This window comes from Myiozetetes cayanensis, unplaced genomic scaffold, assembly GCF_022539395.1.
Source record: "Myiozetetes cayanensis isolate MyiCay16 unplaced genomic scaffold, myiCay2020 scf5-8, whole genome shotgun sequence".
Taxonomy (NCBI): domain Eukaryota; kingdom Metazoa; phylum Chordata; class Aves; order Passeriformes; family Tyrannidae; genus Myiozetetes; species Myiozetetes cayanensis.
The window spans coordinates 19,876,199-19,900,688 of record NW_026087742.1 but is presented as its reverse complement, the minus strand read 5'-3'; the positions used below and the strand labels follow the sequence as shown (position 1 = coordinate 19,900,688).

The 24,490-nt window shown below is 39.5% G+C and overlaps 3 protein-coding genes across 9 annotated transcripts in view; 2 read left to right on the top strand and 1 right to left on the bottom strand.

Annotated features, from left to right (window-relative positions):
* FILIP1L (filamin A interacting protein 1 like) overlaps positions 1 to 15,414 on the top strand; it is a 188,596-nt gene extending 173,182 nt beyond the window's left edge. The window contains exons 8-9 of one of the 4 annotated variants that reach the window (XM_050333119.1): positions 11,656 to 11,840; positions 13,034 to 15,414. In XM_050333119.1, the coding sequence (XP_050189076.1) occupies positions 11,656 to 11,840; positions 13,034 to 13,124 (276 nt within the window). In that variant the 3' untranslated portion in view covers positions 13,125 to 15,414. The remainder of the gene's footprint in view (positions 1 to 11,655; positions 11,841 to 13,033) is intronic. The other 3 variants (XM_050333120.1, XM_050333121.1, XM_050333118.1) reach the window with 3 other exon arrangements.
* CMSS1 (cms1 ribosomal small subunit homolog) overlaps positions 1 to 17,179 on the bottom strand; it is a 222,780-nt gene extending 205,601 nt beyond the window's left edge. Inside the window, exon 1 of the mRNA XM_050333133.1 lies at positions 17,127 to 17,179. Within this exon, the coding sequence (XP_050189090.1) occupies positions 17,127 to 17,166 (40 nt within the window). The 5' untranslated portion in view covers positions 17,167 to 17,179. The remainder of the gene's footprint in view (positions 1 to 17,126) is intronic.
* A 1,009-nt stretch (positions 17,180 to 18,188) lies between these two features.
* TBC1D23 (TBC1 domain family member 23) overlaps positions 18,189 to 24,490 on the top strand; it is a 29,427-nt gene continuing 23,125 nt past the window's right edge. For 2 of the 4 annotated variants that reach the window (XM_050333125.1, XM_050333124.1), the window contains exon 1: positions 18,189 to 18,314. In XM_050333125.1, the coding sequence (XP_050189082.1) occupies positions 18,277 to 18,314 (38 nt within the window). In that variant the 5' untranslated portion in view covers positions 18,189 to 18,276. Of the gene's footprint in view, positions 18,315 to 23,145; positions 23,873 to 24,490 lie in introns of those variants that run through there. The other 2 variants (XM_050333123.1, XM_050333122.1) reach the window with 1 other exon arrangement.

The window sequence follows — 24,490 nt, the reverse complement described above, 5'->3', positions numbered from 1 at the left end:
GTATTTCAGTGATGGATATGTATTTGTGCCTAGGAGAAGGACAGAAATGTAATCAATTCTGTTCTTTACACATGTGCTAAGCAGTCATTTTTAACCTCCCAAAAAATACTGCTAGTGGTAGACCAACTTCACACTGAATACAAATCAGCCCAGAAGAACTGGAACGCCCTTTCAAATATCTATTTTTCGCAAAGGCTGAACACTGCAATTCTAAATTGTAACAGTTGCTCTTATTCTAAAAAGTTAAATGCCTAGATATTTATTGCATTTGGGAAGGTGTCATTATAAAAAAAAAAAAACAAACCAACCTTCTTATCAACAAAGAATTTTGCAAGTAAGCAGAAAGTCCCCGTTTGGTAAATCCTTATCTTTATTCTGCTTATATTACCCAGAGAAAAAAAATATTTCTGCAGTATAACTTAGCAACAGATTCAGCAAAGAACTTTGGCACATGCTTTCACATAACAAGAGGACTTCTATAATTTTAAGCCTTTTTTAATGGACAGGAATCTAAATGTTTACAACTGTAGATAATAACTGCTTTTAGAACAGTTTCTATTCAAAATCAAAATCCACCACCCATACACAATTTTTCCTTGGTAAAATTAGTGGGAAGAAAAAATATTAAATTATCAGATATGTGGTAGAAATGGATGTAAACATATGTATTACAGTTGAACAGTGGCAATTTTAAAAGACAAAATGTGGACCTGCACAAGCCTACCTTAATGTCATATATAACCTGAGGGCTTCCTAAGAGGTCCTTCCTACTTGTTTTCACTCACTTTATCTCCATGGCTGCACAAGTGAGATCTAAGACCTGGGTCAGAAGAGGTGCATAGTCTTACTGTGCAAAGCAAACTTCAACTCACACCAGCTTCAGTAAAAGTTACTGACTGAGACAACTGCCAAGTCTGGCAAGTCAAGATTATAAAAATTTTAGAGTGTGTTAATTATACGAACAAGTTACTTAAGTATGTTCAGGTTGCACATTCTCAACCCCAAGCTTCAGTCAAACCCAAAAAGTGGTACATTACAAAACATATTCTCTGCACTTCTCTTCTTTGGGATACTGCATATCCTGCTGATCCATACCTAAGATCTCTGCAGGAACACGTTACAAGCATGGTACTGAATAACTGTGTCTGAAGTACCCACTTGCCAGCATATCAACAGACACCACATTCTCCAAAAATTAAAGGATTAACAGTGTTCCTCCAGAGGTACTAATATTTTCTTCAGTTAGACTTAAAAAGCTTATAGAAAAAAAATGATTTCATATCTGCCTTCCAAAATACACAGAAACGTGTTGATCATTAACCACCTGGCCATCTATTATAACATCTTATAAAAGGAAAGCACAAATCAGGACACAGCAATAAGCACACTTAGTCCTTTGGACCATTACCAAGCTATTATGAATAAGGACATTCAGACTTTAAAGCTAAGTTTTGAATACAAAACCTAGGTGAGAGTTCACACCATTTATAAGTTTAATCATTAAACAGGACAGTAGTTCTGTTCCTGTCCTAAACTCAGAATGCTTTATTAGTAACTGTCCAATTACCAAAAGACAAAGGAAGCAGCCACTCATGACCATTAACTCCTAAGGAAGAAGCATCAGCATTGCATGTAAATGAAAATGCTACATTTCCTAAAAACCCACCTTGTTTAAGGGATGCTTGCATTCCCTTACTGATGAAATGTTCTTTGTGCAGATCTTAACTGACTTCACAGCACAGTTTTTGTCAGTCATTTCCACAGATGAAAAATCAAATAATTATTTTTGCCTGAAAATAAGGTTTGCAGAATAAAACAGGTTCTCCCTGTTCAAATTCCCAGGACCCATTTCAAAGCACCAGGCAGAGAAAATAAACACCTGGATGTATTTGCTGAGAGCTGAAACTTAGCTGTTTAAACAGAAACAAGTTAGCTGTAATTTTATCATAAATAACAAATTGAAAGCACAGCTTAAGGACTCAAATTACTGATTTACAAATTAATGTCAAGTTGTTCAGATCACCACTCCACATTTAAGATTATTTCCATTTTGCTGAGTGGGAATATCCACCTGCTTCCTTGGCAGACAAAGAGAAAACAGCAGAGCAAAGGGAAATTTTAATGATTTATCTGCAAATTGATTCAAGTACTCTGAACAAAAACATCAGGCATAATCATACTAAAATTCAAGTAAGGCAGCTTTTCTAGGAATTTCAAGTATTCCATAAATGGTAAGTAAGGCTGTTAATTTGGAGGTTGAGACACTTTTCTTTTCAGCATTTGCTCCAAAGCCTAAAGTCTGACAGGTATGTAATGATTCATTTAAATGTTAAAGGGAAATAGGGTTGCAAAGTGAGCAGCAAATATCAGAGGGATTAAACTGTGAAAGAGAGTGTAAGAGCAGTTTTCAGCAGATCATAATATCAACCCTTTTTTTTTCCAAACCCCTCGGCAAGCATCTCCTCTAAAGTCTAAAAATCTACTCTTTTCCAAGGATGTTAAGTTCCCAGGAAAAGATGGAGAATTAACAATTTTAAAAATGGCAGCAGTTACCAGCCCACCTCCCTTCCCCTTTTCAATTTTATTTCAGTGAGTACTCAAATGGACACAAGCAAGGGCAGCACAAACACTTTGGTGCTCAGCATTTTTAAGTCATTCTTTTTATGCGATTAAATATTTCAGAAGAAATACTTGCAATTTTTGTCATTACAGGGAGGATGGAGGAGGGGAGGGAAGGAAAAGGAGGAGAAGCAAAAAGAGAATAAGAAGCAATAGTGGTAATCTGAGAGCAAAGTACCCACCCATCAACTGTGAGGTAGTATAATATTTCAGGTTATTCAAAAACCTCCTGCAAGTCACTAATTAAGAAACAGAATTGACAAAAATTACAGGAGCAGCCAGCTAATCTTCCTGATCCAAACCACCATAGACAATATGGTGTCTGGGGACAGAATGTAAGGTTCTAATAAGAAAAAAGATCTGTATGTAAGCATTTCATGCAAAGCTTAAGAAGGCGTGCTCCTCACACTAGGGAAAAAATAATCAGAAACAGAACTGTACAGCACTACTTTCTGAATAAGACTGAATGGACACTGCAGGGTTAGGTGATGGAAATGGAGTAACCATCTGCAGGATGACTTTGTCCCTAGGAAACAGACACTGAGACAGGCAAAACAAAAACTGACAACTGCCTAATCTCCAGGCTTAAGCAAAGACTACCAAAACATTATGTTACCAAGAAACAGAAGAGAGAAAGATCTTATGGTTCAAGTACAGCACAAGTGGGTGTATAAAGATGTTTTAAAATTAACACCAAGTACTGTAAGTGGGAAATTGCTCAAAAAAAAGAAAAAAAAAAAAAGACCAACCTCAAAAATTTAAGCAGCATGGAGTGCTTTCACAAATTTGCAGCCAAGATGTAATTGAATTCTCTCTGTGCTGTACCCAGCACATCAGCCAATGACCCATCATACTGTGGGCACCCAGAAAGCCTCAAATATCAGAGTTGACAACTAATTATGATTCTCTTCTGACCACTAAGCAAAGTACTCTTGAGAAAAAAATTTTGAGTACAAGAGAAAAGACTTATTTTATTCAGTGTCTCTCCACTTGCCACACAGTGGCTTGACCTCACAGGGTCTTCATAATAGGATGGGCAAAAGAAGCTGCCTTCCCTTTCCCACCCCTACCACAACCCATATCAGAAAATACTGCCCTTTCAGTTATGCTGTCACCACTGCTCAGGAAGGCAGCATTGTGAAGCAGGTCAAGGAACTAAAAAAAAAAAAAGAAAAAGATTTAAAAAAAAAAAAGAAAAAAAGAAAATCAAAACCCCCACATACCACAAGATTTCATTAAAACAAACAAATAAACAAAACCAAAGAACCTCAACAAAGCAGGATCCCACTCACAGCACAGCTTTACAGAAGAGTTACATCAGCACAACTGAAGGGACAAGCAAAAAGGATGAGCACTTTATCCTGCAATCACTGCCAAAGCCCCGGTCCCTTCACCTTGGATGCTACCACTATTGTCTGATGGGATACAATCTGGGATGCAATTACATCACGCTTCAAATATACAACAAACATTCATCAGTCCCACTAACATCCTTCTGGATCTCTTTTGTGTGAGAAGTTAACTGACTTGTTCAAAATATGAGCAAGACAACATGGATTGCGATTAGTATCTATATTTCCTTTATTGCCTCCTACTCAAGCCACTATAGATCATGTTTTATCCTGTAGAAATATCAATCTTAGCTGGATAAAAGGTAGAGAGTTTTTAATTGTAAATATTTATATATTAGAAAAATTATATATATCAAAAATAGGATTCTGATTAACACACCTTTTTATGTGGCTCTCCCAGAGGAAAACAGCCTGCTCACAGACAGAAAAAAAGCCATGATGGTAAAAGCAGAGGGTTCTTTTTCCTTCTCCATGCAGCACACATTTGGGTCCAATCTGGTTACCTGTGTAAACTTTTTCAACATATATATTCACTAACGTGGGAGAAACACATTCAAAGCTTTTGAACAGTCAGTATGAAGACATTTTCACATTAGAAGCTGTGAGTGGGTGCGAGCACAATTCCAAATAGCTTTAAAAACTGCATAACTTCGAAATACCAAAACACAAATATCCCCACCTGCCCACAATCTGTACAAAACGATACTCACTGCCAAGAATCTTATTCAACAAATGGCAGTGCAGCTTTAAACCAAGTGAAGTGATGGTCCCACACAACTGTATTACGTCTAAAAGCACGGAGAGCCGAGCACCTGCAGAAGCATTTAAGTGCCGGCTCTACCCTCTGCAGGACAGAATCACAACTGCAGCGTGTTTAGGACTCAGTAAAACGGCCACCCACCACTTCTGCTCCCAGGGACCCGCAGGTGCCCTAAGGAGGTGCCTGAGACGCCTCTGATTTTCAGGAGGTAAAGGGAAGACAACTCACAGCAAACAACTCTTCCATTCAGAGAACCACCAGCTCCATGATGACGCTGGTCAACCAGCCCCAGGTAAATCCTTGTCCTAGGGGAGCTGACCCGCAGCATCACCTTACCTCTCCCTGCACGCATTTCCCAGTGTAGACACGTCCCAAGGAAAGCAAGGCACACAAAAGAATTTTAGTAACTGGAAACACAACTTCTGCCTCCAATCCTGCTTCTTTTCCCCACCACCAGCAAGTACATTTAAACCTGCTGTTTGGGAAATAAGAGCGCAGTGATACACTGAGTTTATTAGTGCACACTGTGTCACATATACAGAAATAATTTCTTATATCAATACAGATTTTTCTGTCAAATGTGTCATAGTATTGAACTCCAGAGTGCTGCCATAGACTACATGTCAGCAGAAGACACAGAAAACCGAGGTTAAAAGGGAGCTCAGGACATTTTCCAGCCTATTCCTTTACTATAACTTACTTAAACCCTTCCAAACGAAAACCTGGCTCATAAGGTTCTAAAACACTTCTGAAATGATGATTTCACAGTTATCCTAGGAATCTGTAACAGGGTTGAAATACCCTTGCCATTAAGAAACTTGCTAATTTCTAAAGTAAATTGATGTTGCTGAAATTGTAATCCAGTATTTGCTTTCCTATCCCCCTACTGGACTTTAAAAACTATTTTCTCTGCAACAGACTTTCACATATTAGAAGACAATTATCATGTCTTTTCTCAGTTTTGTTTTCTCCAGATTAAACAAACCTAATTGCTCTCCCACTTAATCGCTCAAGTACTACAACTGCACAAGATCACTAATAATTTTCCCTCTGCTGAGCTGTTTATAATGTGACAATGCAGTGAGCTAGGCCAGACAACCCTCTGGCTAAGGTCTTACCAACGTTAGAAAGTGTAAGGATTATACTGTTCCTGCTTGCACATCTCAGCACAGTCACACACACAACTATAAATATAAAAATAAAAATAAAAGTAAATGGAGAGCAACTGAGACTTCTCCCTTTGGACTTCTCTAAGACAAATGCCAGGACCTAGTGAAAGACAAATACAGGAAAGGAAATATCTGAATGCCCTGTGCAGTTGAGGATGCCTAACCCAGAAATTTCAGCCAAAGCTATTGGGTTTGGAGACCAAAGGGAATATTCATGTTTAGCACTTAACCTTAGCTCATTCTCACTTGCAGACCTGTCTTATGTTCTGACTGCATTCAACCATCCAGAAACAAGCTCCAGTCTGGCAAGAGGCATGTTTGTATGTGCACAGATATGTCGTGTTCAGTGTAAAGATCTTCAGCACCATCCTCTGGCCACTATCACAAATGCTGAAAATTGCACTCTTGCTCCAATTTCTCAAACTAAAAATTTAAGCAGTGAGAGCCTTATCAAAAGTTATTTCTCCTTGATCAAATTATACAATGACCGTAGAAAGGCAAATAAGAAAACTTACAGCAGAAGTACCACATGCTCCCTCCTATTTAAATGAATGAAGTTCAAACAGGAAGCAAAGCTTTCAGAAGGAAAAAGATAGGACCAAAAGCAGAACTACTTCAACAGCACAGAGACAGAAATATTTTCTCTCCCTGACACTCCCACAGATGCTTGCCTTAGACTAATCCCCAGAAAGCAATCACTCTACTGTGTTACAATATCTGATGGCCCATATAAATAATATAAGCCACTCTGCCCGGGGGGAAGGGGGGGGAAGGTGTGTATGGAATATATATCCTGGTATCTCAGAGAATGCTTTCTCAGTTGGCTTCCTGAAATTAAGAAGGGCTATTTTCACATTAGTGTGTGAAAAGGTCACAATTGTCATCTGTGCAGTATCTGTCCCCATCCCTGAAGTACCTGCTTCACCTGGAGACAACAAACACATCCTCTGTATATGAGTTCTCACTCTAACACCCTCTCTTCTGCCAATTCCTGTTACAGGTGATTGATGTCTACTTCAGAAGTTAATTGAAAAATGAAGTTAAAAGATCCTTATGAAAATGCAGCTTTCTTGACTCTTAGATCATTGCTTGTCTTGAAAATTAGATTTAACTGCTTATTTCTACAACTGTAAGCGCTACGGACAAAAAGTTTGCTACTTTCCGAGTCTACTGCCTTAAACTAATATGATGCTGTTATATTTACAGACAGGCATACCACATAATCTTATAATTTAAAAAACTGGGCTGGTTTAGTATCTTTGGGGTTAGTTGTCTTTGCTGTTACAGCAGTTATTTATGTTTTAAGTATTTAAGTTTGATGCTTACTTAAATATGTTTAGACTCATTGAGTAAAGGAACACTGCACAACTCAGATAGGTCACTCCTAAGGTAACATTTTGTTTCTGGGGATGATTCAAGAGCATTAATGGGAACTCACAAGGCATCTCCAGAACGTGAAAGGCAACTCAGCTTGTTTTTTGAAGGATAAAGATATCTCATTTCCTCTTCTATCCCTTGGAATGATGGCAGATATAAAAGGCCTACATATGGGAATTCAAGGAGCCATAACTAAACAGCAATGACGAACAAAGAGCCAGAAAATTCACAATACTAAGGAGAGTCCAAAAAAAAAAAAAAATGGGGAGACTAAAACCCATTCATCTTGAAGGAAAAAATGAATTGGTGGAGAGGGTGCATACACTCAAAGAGATTCTTGTTATGCACACAGATTTTCCATACATAGATAAGAGTTAAAAATCTAATTGAAAGAGCCCACCAAAATCTACTAGAGGGTTTTCTCAGTCATTCAGGTCTGTCCAAAAAACAAAACAGACATCCTAAGTTAAAAGCATGCCACAGCCAATGTATCTGTTTACGTGCCTCTACACTGACTAGCAGGGAAGGAACTAGAAGGACTGCAAAGATTTTCAGTAAATGGACAACTAAACCAATGCAGAACTTTACATTCAGTTACGTCCAAGTGCTTTCCAGACCCATGGTGTAAACTATAGGCCAGGGGTATTTTCACACCTGACTTCCCACTTAAGGCATGAATACCATTTAGATGCACAAAAACTGTAAGAATCCAGGCCTACAAATATCTTCTTGAAGTACTAACACAGCTGTTCAATCAACTACAGACAGAATACTCCAACATCTTGGTATCTTACGGAATTTCTGAACTGGAACACTTCTCAGAAAAAAAAAATCAAAAACCAAACAACCAAACACAACTCTTTCTTGGAGATACAATCACACTTTAGCACACAAGACTCTACATAAATATTTTTATCTATTCATCTCAATACACATAGAAAATTATGGCAAATCTAATTCTTTTTGTAGTTGGGAAACAGACACGTTTTCTGTCATCTCTCTAATTACATCAGACAACAGCCTGCTAGTAATAGCCTAGCCAAACATTTTATTCTCAATTCTGCGCCTCATCTACACAGGCCACACCACACAGTCAGAGGCAAACTCTTCTCAAGGGAAGCCATGTGGCAGTAACACAATTATCCCCTCCAATATCAACCCCTACTTTCTTAAAACGTTTCCTTTGGTAACTGAAGCAAAATGCTTTTTGGTTTGGGGGTGCATACTAATCCATACGAATGTTAACATTCAAGACTATCATGAAAATGCATGTTAATTTTTTTTTTATTCAGCATTTAACGACAAGTTTCAGTCTGGTTTAAGTGAAAATGCCGTGGTGCAGTGCAAAAGGAAAACCTCGCTGCCACCTAGAGGTAAAAATCTGTAAGGAACACGGCAAAGGAAAAGGCATCCCCTTTTTTCCTATTCACTTTCAAAGCCACACTCTTTCCTTTCTCAAGATACTAAACAAACAAACAATAAATAAACAAACAAACAAACAAACAAGCTTGAAACTTTCCGGTTTTAAAAATAAAAATATGAAACACGTTTTACTCAGACTACATATCTTATCTTTGGTAGTGACCAGCAGTAACTGCTTCCAAACTTAAAGACACAACTTACAGCCATCCACAGCTGAAATCCACATCCCATCTTTGTGTTTAGCAGTCCTTGATGGATGCCACAAATCAGCCTAAACTCTCTCCAAACCAATTCATATCATCACCCAAAAATCGTTCCAAAGAGTTTCACAGCTCATTAACAAGGGAAAATACTTTTCACATACCTTTAACCCGCCTTCAGTGGATGCCCTCTCAGGCATCTGAGACAGAATTTCCCTATTCACCATATGGTTCGATTTCGGCTGTTTATTTTTCTCACCACAATCTATTTCACAAACCTGCAAAGGTTTTGTGTATGTTATCAATCTTTGTGCAGAAGACATTCCATAACTGTCAGCCTTTGCCACATTTTCTGCATTTTTCCTCTCTATTCAGCTGTTTGGACAGAACTCTGCAAAACATTCACAATATAGGCACGGTAGGGACTTACACACTAAAAAAATGACAGGTTTGGTATTCTTCTATTCTTTTCCTATTAATTCCTAACTACCTGTTACTTTTTTCTGATAACTGCCAGTCGCTGAGCAATGAGGAAAATTTAGTGACTCCAAGATCTTGTGTTCTGAGTGACAACAGATGTCACTACTGTGACGTGGAACTAGTTTTCCCTATGTACACTATTTCTCATTTGCTAACACAGAACTGACACACAGTTTTATCACGTGCTTACTCAATACCGTGAACTGTCAGCTCTGCTTCTAACAACCTCCCTTTTATACCATATGCAAATGTTATCATTTCAGTACTGTGTCTCCATGCAGTTTGTGAGTATGTTGAATATCAGAGGTGTCTGAGCTTTAGATGCTGTCTCCACAATACTATTAAAACTAGGTCTCTGCTCTGCTTTCTATCTACTTGCCACTTTTTAACCATAAGAACTTTCCTTCTTTTTCCATAGTTTCAACACAAACTTTGCTCTCAAACTAGATTCTTTTGTTAGAGACCACTATCAAGTCTTTTTTATTTTTAATCATAATACTACATGGTCATACCTGCAACAGCAAGTTAAAGGCTTTCCTATGTCTTTGATATTGCTGAATATCAAAGAATCTGAATGGATTGAAATGGATTTTTCCCTTAGACATGGGTCAACCCAAACTACAGGAAACTTCCTGAAACTACAAAGCAGCCCAGCTAGATACAAACTACCTATGCCAAATGAACCTTCTCTAACTCTCAAGACTAACTCTCAAGATATGCCTCCAAACTGTTCCAGAGATAGATCCACACTGTGGTCTATTCAAACAATCCAACGCTGCTGAAAATTTAACAATTACAGTGCCTGGGAACATTCATAGACTGCACAAACACTTGCTCATCATTAGACAATCTGGTAGCATACACCCATATAATAATGTCTGACTAACATACTTGAACACAATCCTCGGCAAGAAATGTGGATGTTTTCCCATCACCAAATTAGTAACCATGTGGGTGAACATCTTATTTTTTATTGTCATCTTGATCAGTTCAGTCAGTTATACTTCAGAATCTTTTGTGAAGCTTTACTCTGAAGTAGCATCACACTCCTCTGGTATCACCAACAATTTCAGTGGTGGACTGCACATCACTAATAAGGATTCTGCAATTTTAAAAGTCATCTCCTTCAGAACTCTTAGAAACACATATGTTGTTCTGGGAGATTGATACTATTTTATCTTTTTGTTCTCAAACTTCAGTTAGACTCAGGTTCATTTCTTCTCTTTACTCGTGATCCAGTAAGCACAAATGTGATGCACAAATTTTCCACAATTTTCCACTGCATGAACACATGCAGTGATCTGATATTGGCTCAGTTTTACCCTTTAGAGAACCCCTATTGTATGCAATTAGCTACAGGTAAATGGGAGGCTCCTGAATTGTGATTTTTTTTTATTTTTTTTTTAATAACTCCAGGCAGACCTTTATGGCTGCTAGGAAGTTGTTTCCCAAAATTTATTTTGATCTAGCTCATTCATATTCATACTTAATCCACCAGAGTTTGGACACTGCTTTCTACTGTTTTAATTTGAACATCATTTCCATTTCATGCTTTTTAAAAAAAGCTCATTGAAATTCTTTTACCCTGAGCTCGACTGAAAAAGGTATATAAAAAGGCCTATGGTGCAAAAAGCTTTTCAATGAGTAGTGTGTGTTTAATCCTGGTTTCAGACAATGGTACCTTTCAAACAAGCTTCTTGCCTTGACAGTTCTTCACCCCTTTCCAGCACACATATTAACTTTCTTTTTCTTGTATTTTTATTTCTTTGCAATTAAATATGACTATGATGGATTCTGGAGGGAAAGTCCTCTTAGAAATACATTAATTTTGTGTACACTGGTCACTGTCAAAGAATGGTCTCTCATAGAACAGTATGAGCTAGGTCTTGCCTGCTACTCAGGACTGAATCAAGACTTGCTTCTGTATGTGGAAGTTCTCTGATTATTCATGCAGAGAAGTCACACAGTTCATAGCCTTTGCACTGCATCACTCACTCACCTCCTGGAGCTGATCGTCTAGTCAGAGGACTGCCAGGAAACACTTCTTATTTATAGTCTGGATTTCAATCCATTTAGATTCTTTGATATTCAGAAATCAAGTAGGTAAGTTAAATACAAAGCTTCACACCCATTACCAACCAGATCAAGGAAGTTCAGACAACCAGTTCTAAGAGCAGTGTGTTCAGATTCACAAAGTGGAAGAGACATTAACAAGCTAAACGCACTCTTTGTTTCTCCTCCCTAACGCATTACTTGTTTTCTCGGTTTATTTCAAGATCACCAACGCGTTCCGTCGCTCGGTTCCAACTCGGATCCCCAAACCAAAGCCTACCAGCACAGCCAAAGCACCTGCCAAAATTCCTGCCGGACACCTCAACAAACCACTCCAGGACAGCACTGCTGGAAAGATACACATTATAAGGACTGTGTCTAAAGCCTGCCTTCAAAGTGGAGGAAAAAGGTAAATAATTTTCCGTGATCTATGACATAAAAGTTGGTTTAAGCAATCTGAATCTCAACAGCAGTTGTTTCCACTGGTGAAAAATCTGGAACTATCCACATGGTCAGCACATCTATGGCCACCAATCACAGGACATCAGGAGACAGTCAAATTCTTAGGAGCCAAAGGTAACTGCATGTCTGCAGGGACCAAGCTCTGCCCCCTTTTTTCTGGTGCAATTCCAGATTTTGGCACTCACAGTACAGAAGCACACGAGACACAAATAAGTTTCCACTATAAATTCCGTTTTGACAAGTTTCATAAATAAAAACAGTAAGTTTGTCTCAGCAGATTTATAAAAACATGGTCAATCACTTCAAGAGGGGTTGCAAGAGGTGCTATTTTGTTCTCAAAGTTGGTCTAGTCAAGAAGTGTTTCAGTATGGATATCTTGTGTTCCATAGTAAAGACAGAATGAAGGGAGGCATGGAGAAATTCGCTCTCATATAAAACACTGAACTTAGAGAAATGCAGAGCTCCTTGTTGCGCCAAGCATCACTTTAAAAGCATGATTTGAAGTCAGACAATTCTCTTGTCAAGGAGTTAACTAGTGTCACTATCTCCACTGGAATTCATGCAGATGTTGTATTAGGAAAACATGCAAAACTCAAGATGGATACTGTTTGCATAGGCTATATAAACTTTCACCATTTGGACTACAGCATTCAGATTTCAGCTCGCTTAAACAGTATTTTAGAACTGATCAAAATTAGTATCAAGCTTAACAGAAAGTTGTGACTTACACAGAAGAGCAATTTTGCTCTTGTATTCCTTCACAATTCTGACCTTCCTTTCAACTGCTCACATTCAAGTAATCCGTGAGAGAATTTGCCTTTTTGCTCTTAAAATTCACTCAAAGTTTCCTTTCAGCCAATGCACCAAAAAAAAAAAAAAAAAAAAAAAAAAAAAAAAATCAAAACTTTAGAAGGGACTCCACATCCACTGTTTTCAATTGTCTGAAAAACAGAAATTGGTGCTCTGACAAGAAACTTTCTCATTGTTCAATAGGAAGTTAAAACTAACAATATTATTACTGCAAGGAATGCCTCCATAGGAATCGTGTAATACCAACTAACATGAGGTGCTGGTTTAGAATATAAAAATTAATTTATTTCTCTGGTATTAATGTCTCCCTCATTCTTCTTCCCCTAACAGAGTGCATTCCAACAGTCTAAATGGCTCAACAGATAATTCCTGGGAAAACTCCTTTCACATAGGCGTTTCTTTAAGAACTGCCAAATCCTAATTCCTAAGTAAAGCAAAAGCTGGTGGTAATCACAGTGCCATAGCCAGAACTGCAGTCCTTTTGCTGAAGCAAGGAAAGATTTTGCTGCATTCAGTTACCCGATTTTGCCCTTTAATTTCACATCTGAAAGTTTAACTTAACCACTGAGACAGTCCGACCAACACGTTAGCACAGCTGCGTGACTATTTTTGCAAACCTGTAAGAAACCTATGCCTCCTCAACAGCTTCACAAGAAGTTCTCTAGAAGTACTTAAGAAAAAGTACTTAGAAAGATCAGTATAGTGAAAAATTATTTCAGCTTGTGTCTCCCAAGGCACACCTGTGTCAAAATGCAGACATTAAAAAATTACTTTTCCGTAATAAGAAGGAAAGGCTTCCAGTTTTATTCATTAAATCTGCAGCTACCAAGTTCAAGACTCCGTGTCATGTATGTCCAGATCCAAATACAGCTCACAGAAGCATATCATTAAACATTCTGCAACTTGCAAAACCGAGTGTATATAAATGTGAGGAAACACAGATTTCAAGAAGCAGCTGGCCACTTGGCCTGCTTACCAGAGAGATCTTCAAATACATGACCAAATTCAGTCAGAAGGGACAGCAACTCATTGATGAGCCAGAAAAAAAAAAAGATGCAAACCCCTCCATAAACAGGTCCACCAACAGATCTCAGCTACAGTCAAGCACCAATGCCACTGAATGCACTGCAAGGAACAGCTTCTCAGTAGCTGCAAATCACCCATCACAACTTGATGCTACCTGATATCCTTTACAGCCAATCAACAAAAAGAAAAGAAAACCTCTGGGAAAAGAAATCAATTCCCACAACAGCATCCTTTGCTTTAGAGCCCACAGAACACTGCCAAATCATCCTCCACGGCCCCACGTTATACTTCTCACCTATTTGTACCGCTGCCATACAAGAGTTTCTGTCTCTTGCTCCTCTCTTGTGATGACATGGTTAATTCCTACCTGTGAGGGACACAGCCCACATAGACTCTTAAGGATCTAAAACTGACAAACGGGGATACTACACTGCTACGGGATTAAGTGAGATAAAGAAAGCATGGAGAATGAAAGACAAGGAGTGGTAACACAAAAGGAGGAAACTGGAAGAATTTCTGACAAATAGAGGTACATCCCTCTCCCTCAAACTGCTTGGGAGATGTGGCATGCTGGCTACAGGCAAGATATGGACATTCATAGCGCTGTGAGAAGTGCTCTTTCTGTTCATGGAGAGAAGAGGAAAAACTTGGTTTCTTTCACCAGTACAAAACTCCTCATTATTCCCTATCTTCTCCCTTCTAACTCTGAATGCAATATAAAAATCCTACTAAAGACTGGACAGAGTTGTGACATGATCTGGAAAAAGGGAGGTAAGGAAGTCCTGCAGTTGCATGACATGGGGCATGTGTAACACTAAACGACACTGCTAAGTAGAGAATAATCCCTAACCACTCTCTCCACACTTCTCTCAAAGTTAAAGGTTTGATGAAGAAGTTATTGGGCAAGACTCTTTAGTCTGTGTCATGTGACAAGGTAAACAGATGGATAATCCCCTCAGGGTTTTTTTCTTGGGGGTTGGTTTTTTTCACATCTATAAACCACCTGCAGCAGGGTAAACTTTCATGTCTCACAGGGACAGTAACTACCTTTAATCTTTAATATGGATTCTAAAATAATGATTTCCAATGATGTGGCCAAAAGCAAATTTAGAATTATTTATATATCCATAAACTAGGATATATATTTATATGTATATTGTGTTTTCATACTCTTTAAGTGAAGGCTATGAAAGATGTTCATGCTCATCTTAAAAGTAGCCTTTTCTAACTACAAGTTGCTAAAACCTAAGACACTTCTGAGGGCTGAGATTTTAGGAAGAATGTTCTGTTGGTCAGAATTTATTCTAAGGTTAATCATAAAGGATCTGGCAAAAGATCAGTATTTAAAGATTACATTTCAAATTCTCCTGTGCATCTACTGTTGTGGCAGAGATGCTATTTTAAAACAAGTCAAAAAATGAAGTTGAATAGTAAATACTTTTTTTAAATGAAGCGATGTTTCACAGAGATAAAACTGATCAAGTCTGTAAAAGGTGCTCATTAATTTTCTTGTATTGCTGCTTACATTGTACATTGTAACCCCTGATTTCCTCTTTCATGCCAAATGATTTTAATGCATTTTACAGTATCCATAAGATACAGTACAAATTAACCTTTGATTTTACATGTTTTACGTGAAAAATAGCTACACAAAATAAAAGTAACAGATGTTCTTACTTTACTGACGGCTTGTCTCAATCCAACAACAGGCTCCATAAAAAGAACCTGCCAACAAGTTTACAAGGTGGGCTATGGACAGCAGAGTACCTGGTTTGCACATCCCTCACCTGTCATCATTACTTATAACACATTCAAAGCATGTTCTTGGAGTAAAGTATACAGAGCTGGATTAGACACCTCCAGAGGTTACTTCCCACCTGAATTGTTTCAGGAGCTCAAAACTGCAATTGCAAAAATCCCAAGGAGTTTTACACAACTGGGAGAGCTGTTATTCACAGTCTCATCCCAAAGTCAGATGGTTTATCCATTATGTCAAAAGTTTATCATCAAAGTCCTGGTCTGTATCCAGTTTCTAAAGGAAAGCTGCCAACGTTATAATAATCTGCTGATCACCTATCCCAAATGAAACCTGTGGCTGGCAGAATGTGCTGATAGGTAGGCTCTTAAGCAACATTCCTAATGAAGAGCATTAACCATGGGAACTGGAACTGCTTAAGGAACCTCCATGAGATTAAAAATAAAAATGGAATGCACAAAAGCCTTATTAGGGCTCGTGACCCCTCTTTATTACATACATACAATTTTTATATTGTTTCCTCTCTAACTATTCTCCAAGTACCTTTTCACAGGAAATAAGCAACAATTATCAAGAACTCAAAGATCTGGAGTCTTCCCAAAGGTGCAGATAATTCCCAACAACTCCCAACTTTTACCAATATTGTGTTAAAAATAAATTTAAAAAAGAATCAATCAAATATGGCACCATAAAGCCTAAAGTCATTTTAGCTGCCTCGATCTACCTTAATTTCCATACTAAATCACAACATTACAGATAAAGCACTTAACAGCCTGTGGTTGCAAGACACATTGAAAAAAGACAAGTATAGGAAACAGATATTAGAGGCATCAGAAAAAAACAGACAAATCAGCCAGAGTACCACACTCCAAAGAGCAATGGCTGGAGAAAAGCTGTTTAACTCCTACCCTTTTACAGCAGCACACGGCAAGGATGATGGGACATACTCCAGCGAGCACATGGGTGATGCTTTTCAAGCACCACATATATTTTTCCCTCCAAAGGCTCTACTATGGATTAACTGTTTCCAAGGCCTTTCAGAACTCTAAGTAAGTTCACGTCGGTGACGGCAATGAACACAGAACCACGGAATACTCTGAGTGGGAAGGGACTCACGAGGAAAATACATTATGCAAAAGTCTTTCATCAGGTAAACTCGGTTTGGAAGAAAATACAGTTTAGGGGGACAGCTCTGAATTCAAAGCAAGAGGTTTTCCCCTTCATCCGGCTCCGCTTTTTAAAACTCGCTTAAAAGCACTTTTGCTGAGTGGGTTCCTGTTGCTACTACTTACATTTTCCTTTGCCTTATCCATCGCCTATCCCAGGTCTGAGGGGCCAGAGATTAGACATCACCTAGCCGCCGAGATTTTGCTCTACAAGCAAACCCGCCACCCGTAGCAAGCAGGGGAAAGCAGGCACGGGAGAAACAGCGAGTGAGAGTGGAAAACTGGCAGAAGTAAATTAAAAGCGGAGAAGGAAAAGGCGGGGGGCTGGAGGGAGGGGGGAAATGGAAAGAAAGGAAAAAAGAAAAACCCAAACGCAAAACGAAAAGGAAGCGGGGCCGGAGAGGAGATGGGGGGCTGGCTCGCAGTAAAACTGCTCCAAGGCCATGGCGAGGAGCGAGCTCCAGGAGGGGAGTACCTGGAATGTCCCACCACGGCTCCTCCAGCGTGTCCCCCATGCCGCCACCGCCTCCCCGCGCCGCCGCGCCTGCGCACTGCCCGCGGGGCCGCGCCGGGGCTGGGGGAGAGCCGTGCCTTGGGCGCGTCTTACAGCCTGTTCTCCTAAAATAAACGTGGGCGTTTACAGCGTGAGGGCTTTTGTTTGTTTGTTTCTTTTGGGGCTTGTCTTTTTTTTGGTTTTTTTTTTTTTTTTAAGTGAATAATACAGAAGAGGCGAGAAAAAGAGGAAAGGAGTTAAAAGTGTTACCCGCTCCCTCGCAACGTCCGTGTGATTGCCTCCACCCGGTTCTATACTGTAAAAGACCTACTTTCTTGACTGAGGTTATTCACGTGATCGTTTCTGAGAAACAGATACATGCGTGAAGAGGTTGTGTGTTACCTGGGAATGGATGCTCTTGGCTCTTTGGGAGCCGGAGCCTGCAGGTTAAGCGAGGCTGTGTCTTTTCCCACAGGAGCCGTCCCGCTTAAAGTCTGGGCGTTACCTACTGGAGCACATCCCGAGTCACGCCGTGGAAGTGAAACAGACCAGTGTAAGGACTGGAATTTATCATAAGGCGGCACTGTTACTCCGTGTATAAACCGCTCCAATGGTTTTTCTGAACTTCCATCGAGGCATACCGTTTGGTTTTCCCCTTTTGAGGGTGCAGGTGGGTAAGGAACGTGAGTGGCGGAGCGTTAGTGTTGTCCTGACCAGGGTTACTCATGGGCACTACCAGGTGGGTTTTAGCCCTGGCGAACAGGGTTCCCTGCGTAAAATTCGTGGATTTCCCCCCGAGTACAGCCTGTGGCACATCACGGACTCTGGGAGAAGGCGCTTAATAATCAAACCTACGCACAGCTTTGTGCGAAACGAAAGCACTGAAACGTTCCTGCCTTAGGGGCGCTGAGGGACTGTCCCCGGCCCGTCTCGTCCCGTCCCCTCCCGCCGCCCCGCCCCCGCCCGTGCCAGGCTTCCGCGCCGTACGGCCCGCGCCCTCGCTTCCCGGCAGCGCGGGGGAGGCGGGGACAGCAGCCGGGAAAGGGGACAGGCTTGGGAAGGAGCGGCGTCGGGAAAGGAAAACTCCTCCCGAGCGCGCTTTACGGCCGGGCGGCGGGGCACGTCAACAGCGATGGCGGAAGGGGAAGAGGCGCCGCCGCCGAGCTGCTGGTGAGTTACGGGGGTGTCGGTGCCTCCCTCCCGCTGCCCGCCCTCCCTCCCTCCGCGGCGGGGCCGAGGGGCAGGAGGGGAGAGCGGCTGAAATCCTGCCCGCCCGCCGCCGCTTCCTCCCCGAGACCCGCCGCTCTCGGTGTGTGAGGGGGTCGCGGTGGGAGCCCCAGCAAACGCCCCGGGCGGCTCCGGGGTCCCGAGAGGGGAAGGGCCCCGTCCAGGCACGGGAAAGACACCAGACAAGGGCCTTGGGCCGTGCCCAGCCCGGGGCGAAGCGGTCGCTCCGGTTTAAAATGACAGCTTTAATATGCGGTAGGAGCTGCTCCAGGAGTCTGCCTGGAGTGGAGTTGCTTTGTTCAGTTCAGCTTCCCCTTTCGCTGCGTGTCTGCTCTCAGGCACAGGTGACAACCGTAGGTCCCTGCCTTGTTTTCTGAATGATTCTGCTCGCCAGCCTCCTTTAGTGCAGCTATTACTTATAATGGATTTTACGTTGAACCTCTAGGACAAGAATAGAGACTATTTCTGGAGCGTGTATAGGATCATTTTGATGGTAACAGTGTTGTGATTTCAGTATTTGTTGCATGCGTGTTCACTTGAGATTGCTGAGGCTTAAACAAACATTGTGTTTAAACACTGAAGCTATTCTTACTGCACCCAGCATCTCCATTCATGGCATCTTCACTTTGTTTTTGTCTTTGCGCTTCTGCATTGCATGTGATTTCTCTCTGTGGCTCTGTGCCACACCATTGCTCTTTGTCCTTTCCACGTACACACTTCTCAAACAATTACTTTACAGACCTGCTTTTTGTGATCACTTCAAATCTGATGTTTTCGCTTTTAGGTTTTATTTGATGTGGCGGATTGAAAGTGTCTTGCAAACTATGCTTAGTCTTCTTTGTGCTTAGTTATCTCACTGTAAAGGAGCCAAAAGACACATGCAGGTGTAGCTGGAATCTGTTCTTTGTCTAGATTGGTTCTACAAGTACAGCTCTTGGATAAAACAACTTACTATCATTTACTAGAAATTGAAAATCAATTAGAGTAGATTTTTAGCCTTGTTTTTTTCTTTTGCTTTTAGTCATAGATTCAGACTTAATGAAGCTCTCTCTATAAAGTTCAGTGTTGCATAAGCATTATTTCTAAGTACAGACTTGACTGCTTAGACACATAATTACAAAGCTGATGATGAACTCATTGACAGTGCAGTCTTGACACTTTGAAATATAACCCTGGACATGGAATAAAACCCATGTTGAAACATCTCTGAAAAAAATACTTCAAACCTCTTTCATTACTAATGTTGAAAGAATATTGCTGTTTCCCAGATCACAATAATGAGGATGAGGACGTGTGTGATCTCCAGACATATTTCAAGGCACAGCCTACATCGTTGATATTCTCATTGCCAGCCTCAAATCTGTAGCAAATTTGATATGCTGGTACTACTAGAAAAGGCAAACTTGAAGGCATTTATTAGAAGAGATTTTTTAAGTGTTTATGGGAACAATTCAAGAGGTTTATGCTTAAAAACTATGTTAATGAGAGAATACATCTTCTTACAGTTGTATTCCTCATTTAGAAACTTCACATGGCTTTTTGGTTTCATTGTGTTTTGTTTATTTCCAGTTTCAGTGAAATATTTTCTTTTTCATTTATTGATTTAAACTGTTGTCTTGCATTCATATCTCAGTGCTGTGAACAGTTGCTGTTTTTCTAAGTAGAATGTGTGTCTTTTGGAAGAGCTATTTGATATAAATTATTACATCATTGTATTTTGAAGTATATAGGATTTCAAGTTTAAAAAAGTCAAAACCAAAATGATACTTTTGTATGTTTGAGCTCTGTTGGGAGCAACATTGGCAGTGCTGATTCCATATTCTCTATTCACTTCCTTACGAGTGATTAAAAGGCAAACGTAAAGAGACTGTCACAGCACCTATAGTGTGTAGAATCCAGATGTGCTTACTATCACAAAATACCCTTTTCGTTTTTCCTGTGTTAAGTTGACATGCAGTGCTGTTATAAGTGATTTGGAAGGCGGAGGCAGGGAAAAATGTAAGAAACTAATTATGATGTAAACCCCTCAAAGTCTGGCCTGAGTACTTGGTGTTTTGTTCAACAAAAACAAGGACAATTTGCCACTGTACAATACAATTAAAAAAAAACTGAACAACATCACCATCACCACAGACTTTGAAATTTGAATGAAATTTGTCAGGTTTTATTTCAATATATACATGAAGCTTATCAACAGTTTTGATTTTAAAAATGAGCAAACCCAACTTTTTTCCAGGTGATTAATACTCAAGCTTTAGGGAGCTTGATGAAGTAGTAATTTCTATTTTCAGATCTATACTTTGAGAGATAAGACCTGAACTAACTAAATATAACTGTAACCACAGATGGAATTGTCCCTGTGCATTTAACTTTGCATTGGAATAATCCATTTTACAGGTCCCAAAATACACTCCAACTGCTTAAGACAACAGGATGACAAATCTGGTTCACATATACCTTTTCCATGCTCAGAATCTGGCTAATTAGTGCTTGAAGCCATGATATTTCTTCTGAAAGCACACAAACAAAAAAATTCCTTTCCAGTCAAGCAGGAAACTAACATACTTAAGGAAAAAAAAAATAGAAGTAAAAATGTCAGGGAAATGTTTTTCTCCGAAATTCCATTGGGGAAAAAAAGAAGATTCAAGGGTGTTCTGAATACAATGGATATTTTGAAGAAATTGGAAGGAATTGATTTTTGTTTGCTTGCTTTCAATAGAGAACAAGCAATCATTAATTTCCATGTAATACAGCTTTTGCTGAAGTTTTTTCCCACTAGTCAGGAAAATCGTAAATTAAAAGTAGGAACCAGAGTAAACAGATTTAAAGAAGCGTAAAACTGATTGTAGCATTCTCAATACTATATGTGCTTTATTGGTCACTTCCTATTATCGTTTCCCTGCTGTTCACATCCCCACATTTTTAATCCCTCTGTTGGTATTTGTAAATGTTGCCAAGTACCTCAGTCAAAATATAAATAGTACCTTAAAAAAACCCCAAGAAGTGGGTTAATCTGAATTCCCAACAGTTGATCAGTTTTCCATGCCTTCAGCTGTCTCTCCCATCTTAAGTGTTTTAGTTTAAAAAGTCCTGTTACTATCTGTGAACATAGTTAGCTGTTGATTATCTATGTCACCAGTCTGGCAGGAATTTCAGAGATGCTTCTGGAAGGATGGAAATTTACTCTAGATATACTAATAGGAACATTGTGCATTATGACATTTAGAACAGTATGCTGTGTGGGAATGAACCTTTCAGGGCATGGCTTGGGATAGGCCAGAATCCTACACATCTAACCAAGATTTTGAGTAGCATCTAGAAATAGGCAGTGAAGCCATGGTAGAGGAGAAAGTACAGATGTTCGGGTCTGGGGGAGTTTGCCAAGAAGGAGAAGTGCTGCATTCTTATCAAAGTAAGTGTAATAATTGTCCGTGTGAATAGAAGACTTCCTAGCTGATCTTCACTCATGAAAGACGAGGATCCAGATTGCGAGCAGTTTACGGAGTAATTATAGAACAACACTGACTGAAATAAGGTAAACCACAGCCGGTGGACATGTGTTAAAGTACTGAAGTCACTTTCATAGTTAGTCTGAAGAAAATATTTATAGAAAAAGAATTTCCTTAGTCTTTGAAAATTCCTTACTTTTAGGCTGTGAGCAATCTTGGGAGTTGATGGAGGAAAAGAGTAGCTGATTGAGTCACAACAGAACAATGTGGTTTTTTTCCCCTGCTGTTATTTCACTTAACTCCACGTTGATAATGCATCACATCTCTTCATGTGGCAGATCGACACGTCAGTTTCTTGCTTTTTAAGGTGAAGTAGTAAAACCAGCACTTGCCTGTCATCCTGTCATGCAAAAAAAGAGGTTTTGCAAATGGTAATATGTTATCAAACAGTGGAAGCACACATTTGCAGATAACATGTTGAAGTCGATGTTAACACATGCACAGCTTTCTGAGCTGTGAATGTTGGGTACTAGTACATTAGGACTTGTGGGTCTGTGAAACATTCTTTGCTGGGTGATTTTATAATCAGTGGAGATGTGCTTTAAAGTGTTTTCCTTGGGTGACACAGAAACCAAGTTTAAGTATTGCAATTTAAGACCTTTCTAGCTGAAATGGAATGTGCATGCAGCTGTTGCGTTCAATTTCCACATGCATACCTGTTTAATACTTGGCCAATATTTGTAGCAACTAGTTGTATTTTGTGTGCTGTAATTCAAGGCCTGTTGCTCTCTGGTCTGTGTGTCATACTTAGACTTCACAGGAGCGTATCTAAGAGCCGATGTGTGACTTTGGCTTCTGTTGAAGTTAGATCATTATAGAGTTCATAAAGTTCTGCTGAAGGCTAGGATGTCTCTTTGTGTAAATGTCCTAGAAATACTTGATTTTTTTCTTCGGGGTTGACTGATTCATTAGTTTAACTTTTCCAGTGTTGGTCATTGCATACACTATTGGACAACAGGGTAGGTGATGGAAGGGCAGGTGTACTTTGGTATTCCCCTTCCCCTCCATTTCTGTCTCAGGAAAGGGGTCACCAACCCTTGCAAGCTGTAGTCCTACAAGAGTGCTTTGGGATTTTTTTTTTTTTTAAATACTAAACATGTGAGAAAATAAGGCAAGTCAATCTCTTTGTAAACTGTGCATTCTTTCATCTAAAGTTGCAAAGTTACTTGAAGGAAGCAGACAGTTAGTTGTGCCCCAGTGAGTATTTGAAATGTGATTTAAAGTGCTACCAAACAGTACTCACAAAGAAACTGTGTGGTACAATGCAAGGAAACTACTTACTCTTCAAACTTGTAAATACTTTGAGAAGTCTATGAGTAAGGCTAGCTTGTTGTTTATTGCTAAATATCTGCATACATTCTTACAGGTTTGAGATTTTAATCTGTTTATCCAAAAGGGTGATATTTAGAAAATCAGAAATACATGTCTTAAGTTTTCAGGAGACTAAACTTGTGAAGCTTTATATCAAGGAGTCAGTTGTGGATTAATGCAAATAAAGAAGTAGACAGGAGTTCAACAGCTGACATTTTTTTTTCTGTGGGTATTTGAATTGACTGCATAGTATGTAACGTGGAGTAATTGAGAGTTACACTGATAACACTTTAACATCTGTTACTCCATGTGTATAAATAGACGTGTTATTCACGAGGAATGCATCTTTGCGCTTGAATATCTGTCCTGGATAAACAGTCATGTTCTGTGTTTTGCTCTGGCTATAAACCTCCTGGCTGTGTGTTTAAGTCGTCAGGCATATGAAGCAAAGCCTTTCCTAAGGCACATGTCCGAGCTGGAAGAGTTAAGAGGATGTAGAAAGGGAGAAGTTTTGCCTGTGGGACCTATGTATCACTGCCATTGCTGTTTTTCCAGTGAACCTGGTGTTTTGCCACTGCTACATGATATTGAAATTCCTGAAATCATCAGATGTGGTTCTCTCATTATTGACAGCATGGAAACATTGAAACAGTCTGCAGAAGCTATCAGAGAGATTGTAAAGTAATAACTTCTGAATGCACACCTTATCTATAATGCTTGTGAACTTTTGTTTTCTTACTGTGGCAACTGTCATTAGTGTTTGACTGCCTTGTGTATTTTGCTACTCTCTATACTATTATTAATATTTTTATCTGTTTCATTTCAGTCTTGTGCATATGTCCACACTTAGAAACTGGAACTTGATAGTTAAATAAATCTGAGTTTGGCTAAAAGCTCCTTTCCCATTTCAGGGAAAGATAAGGTTAAAAACTGACTGTTCTAAACTTCTGAAACAAGTGTACTGTTTTCTAGGTCATCTAATACTTTATTTAAAAATAACTCCGCCATCTGATGTAGGTGTAATGTCTGCTTTGTGTGTGTGTGAAAATTGGTTGAAGTGGAAAGTTGCTGAAGGTTGTAAACTGCAACTAAATTTGCATTTCTCTGATACGTTTTGCAACATTGTCACTTAATGAAAACAAAAAGCAAACTTTTTATTCTTGTATGTATATTGGATGGAATTAGAAGCTGAACAAGCAGCCTTAAAAAATAAAAGAATAAATAACGCTTTGCAAGTATTTATTTTTAGTAATTGCCAAGCTGTCTTGTATCTTTACATATGCGTAGGATTTGCCTTCA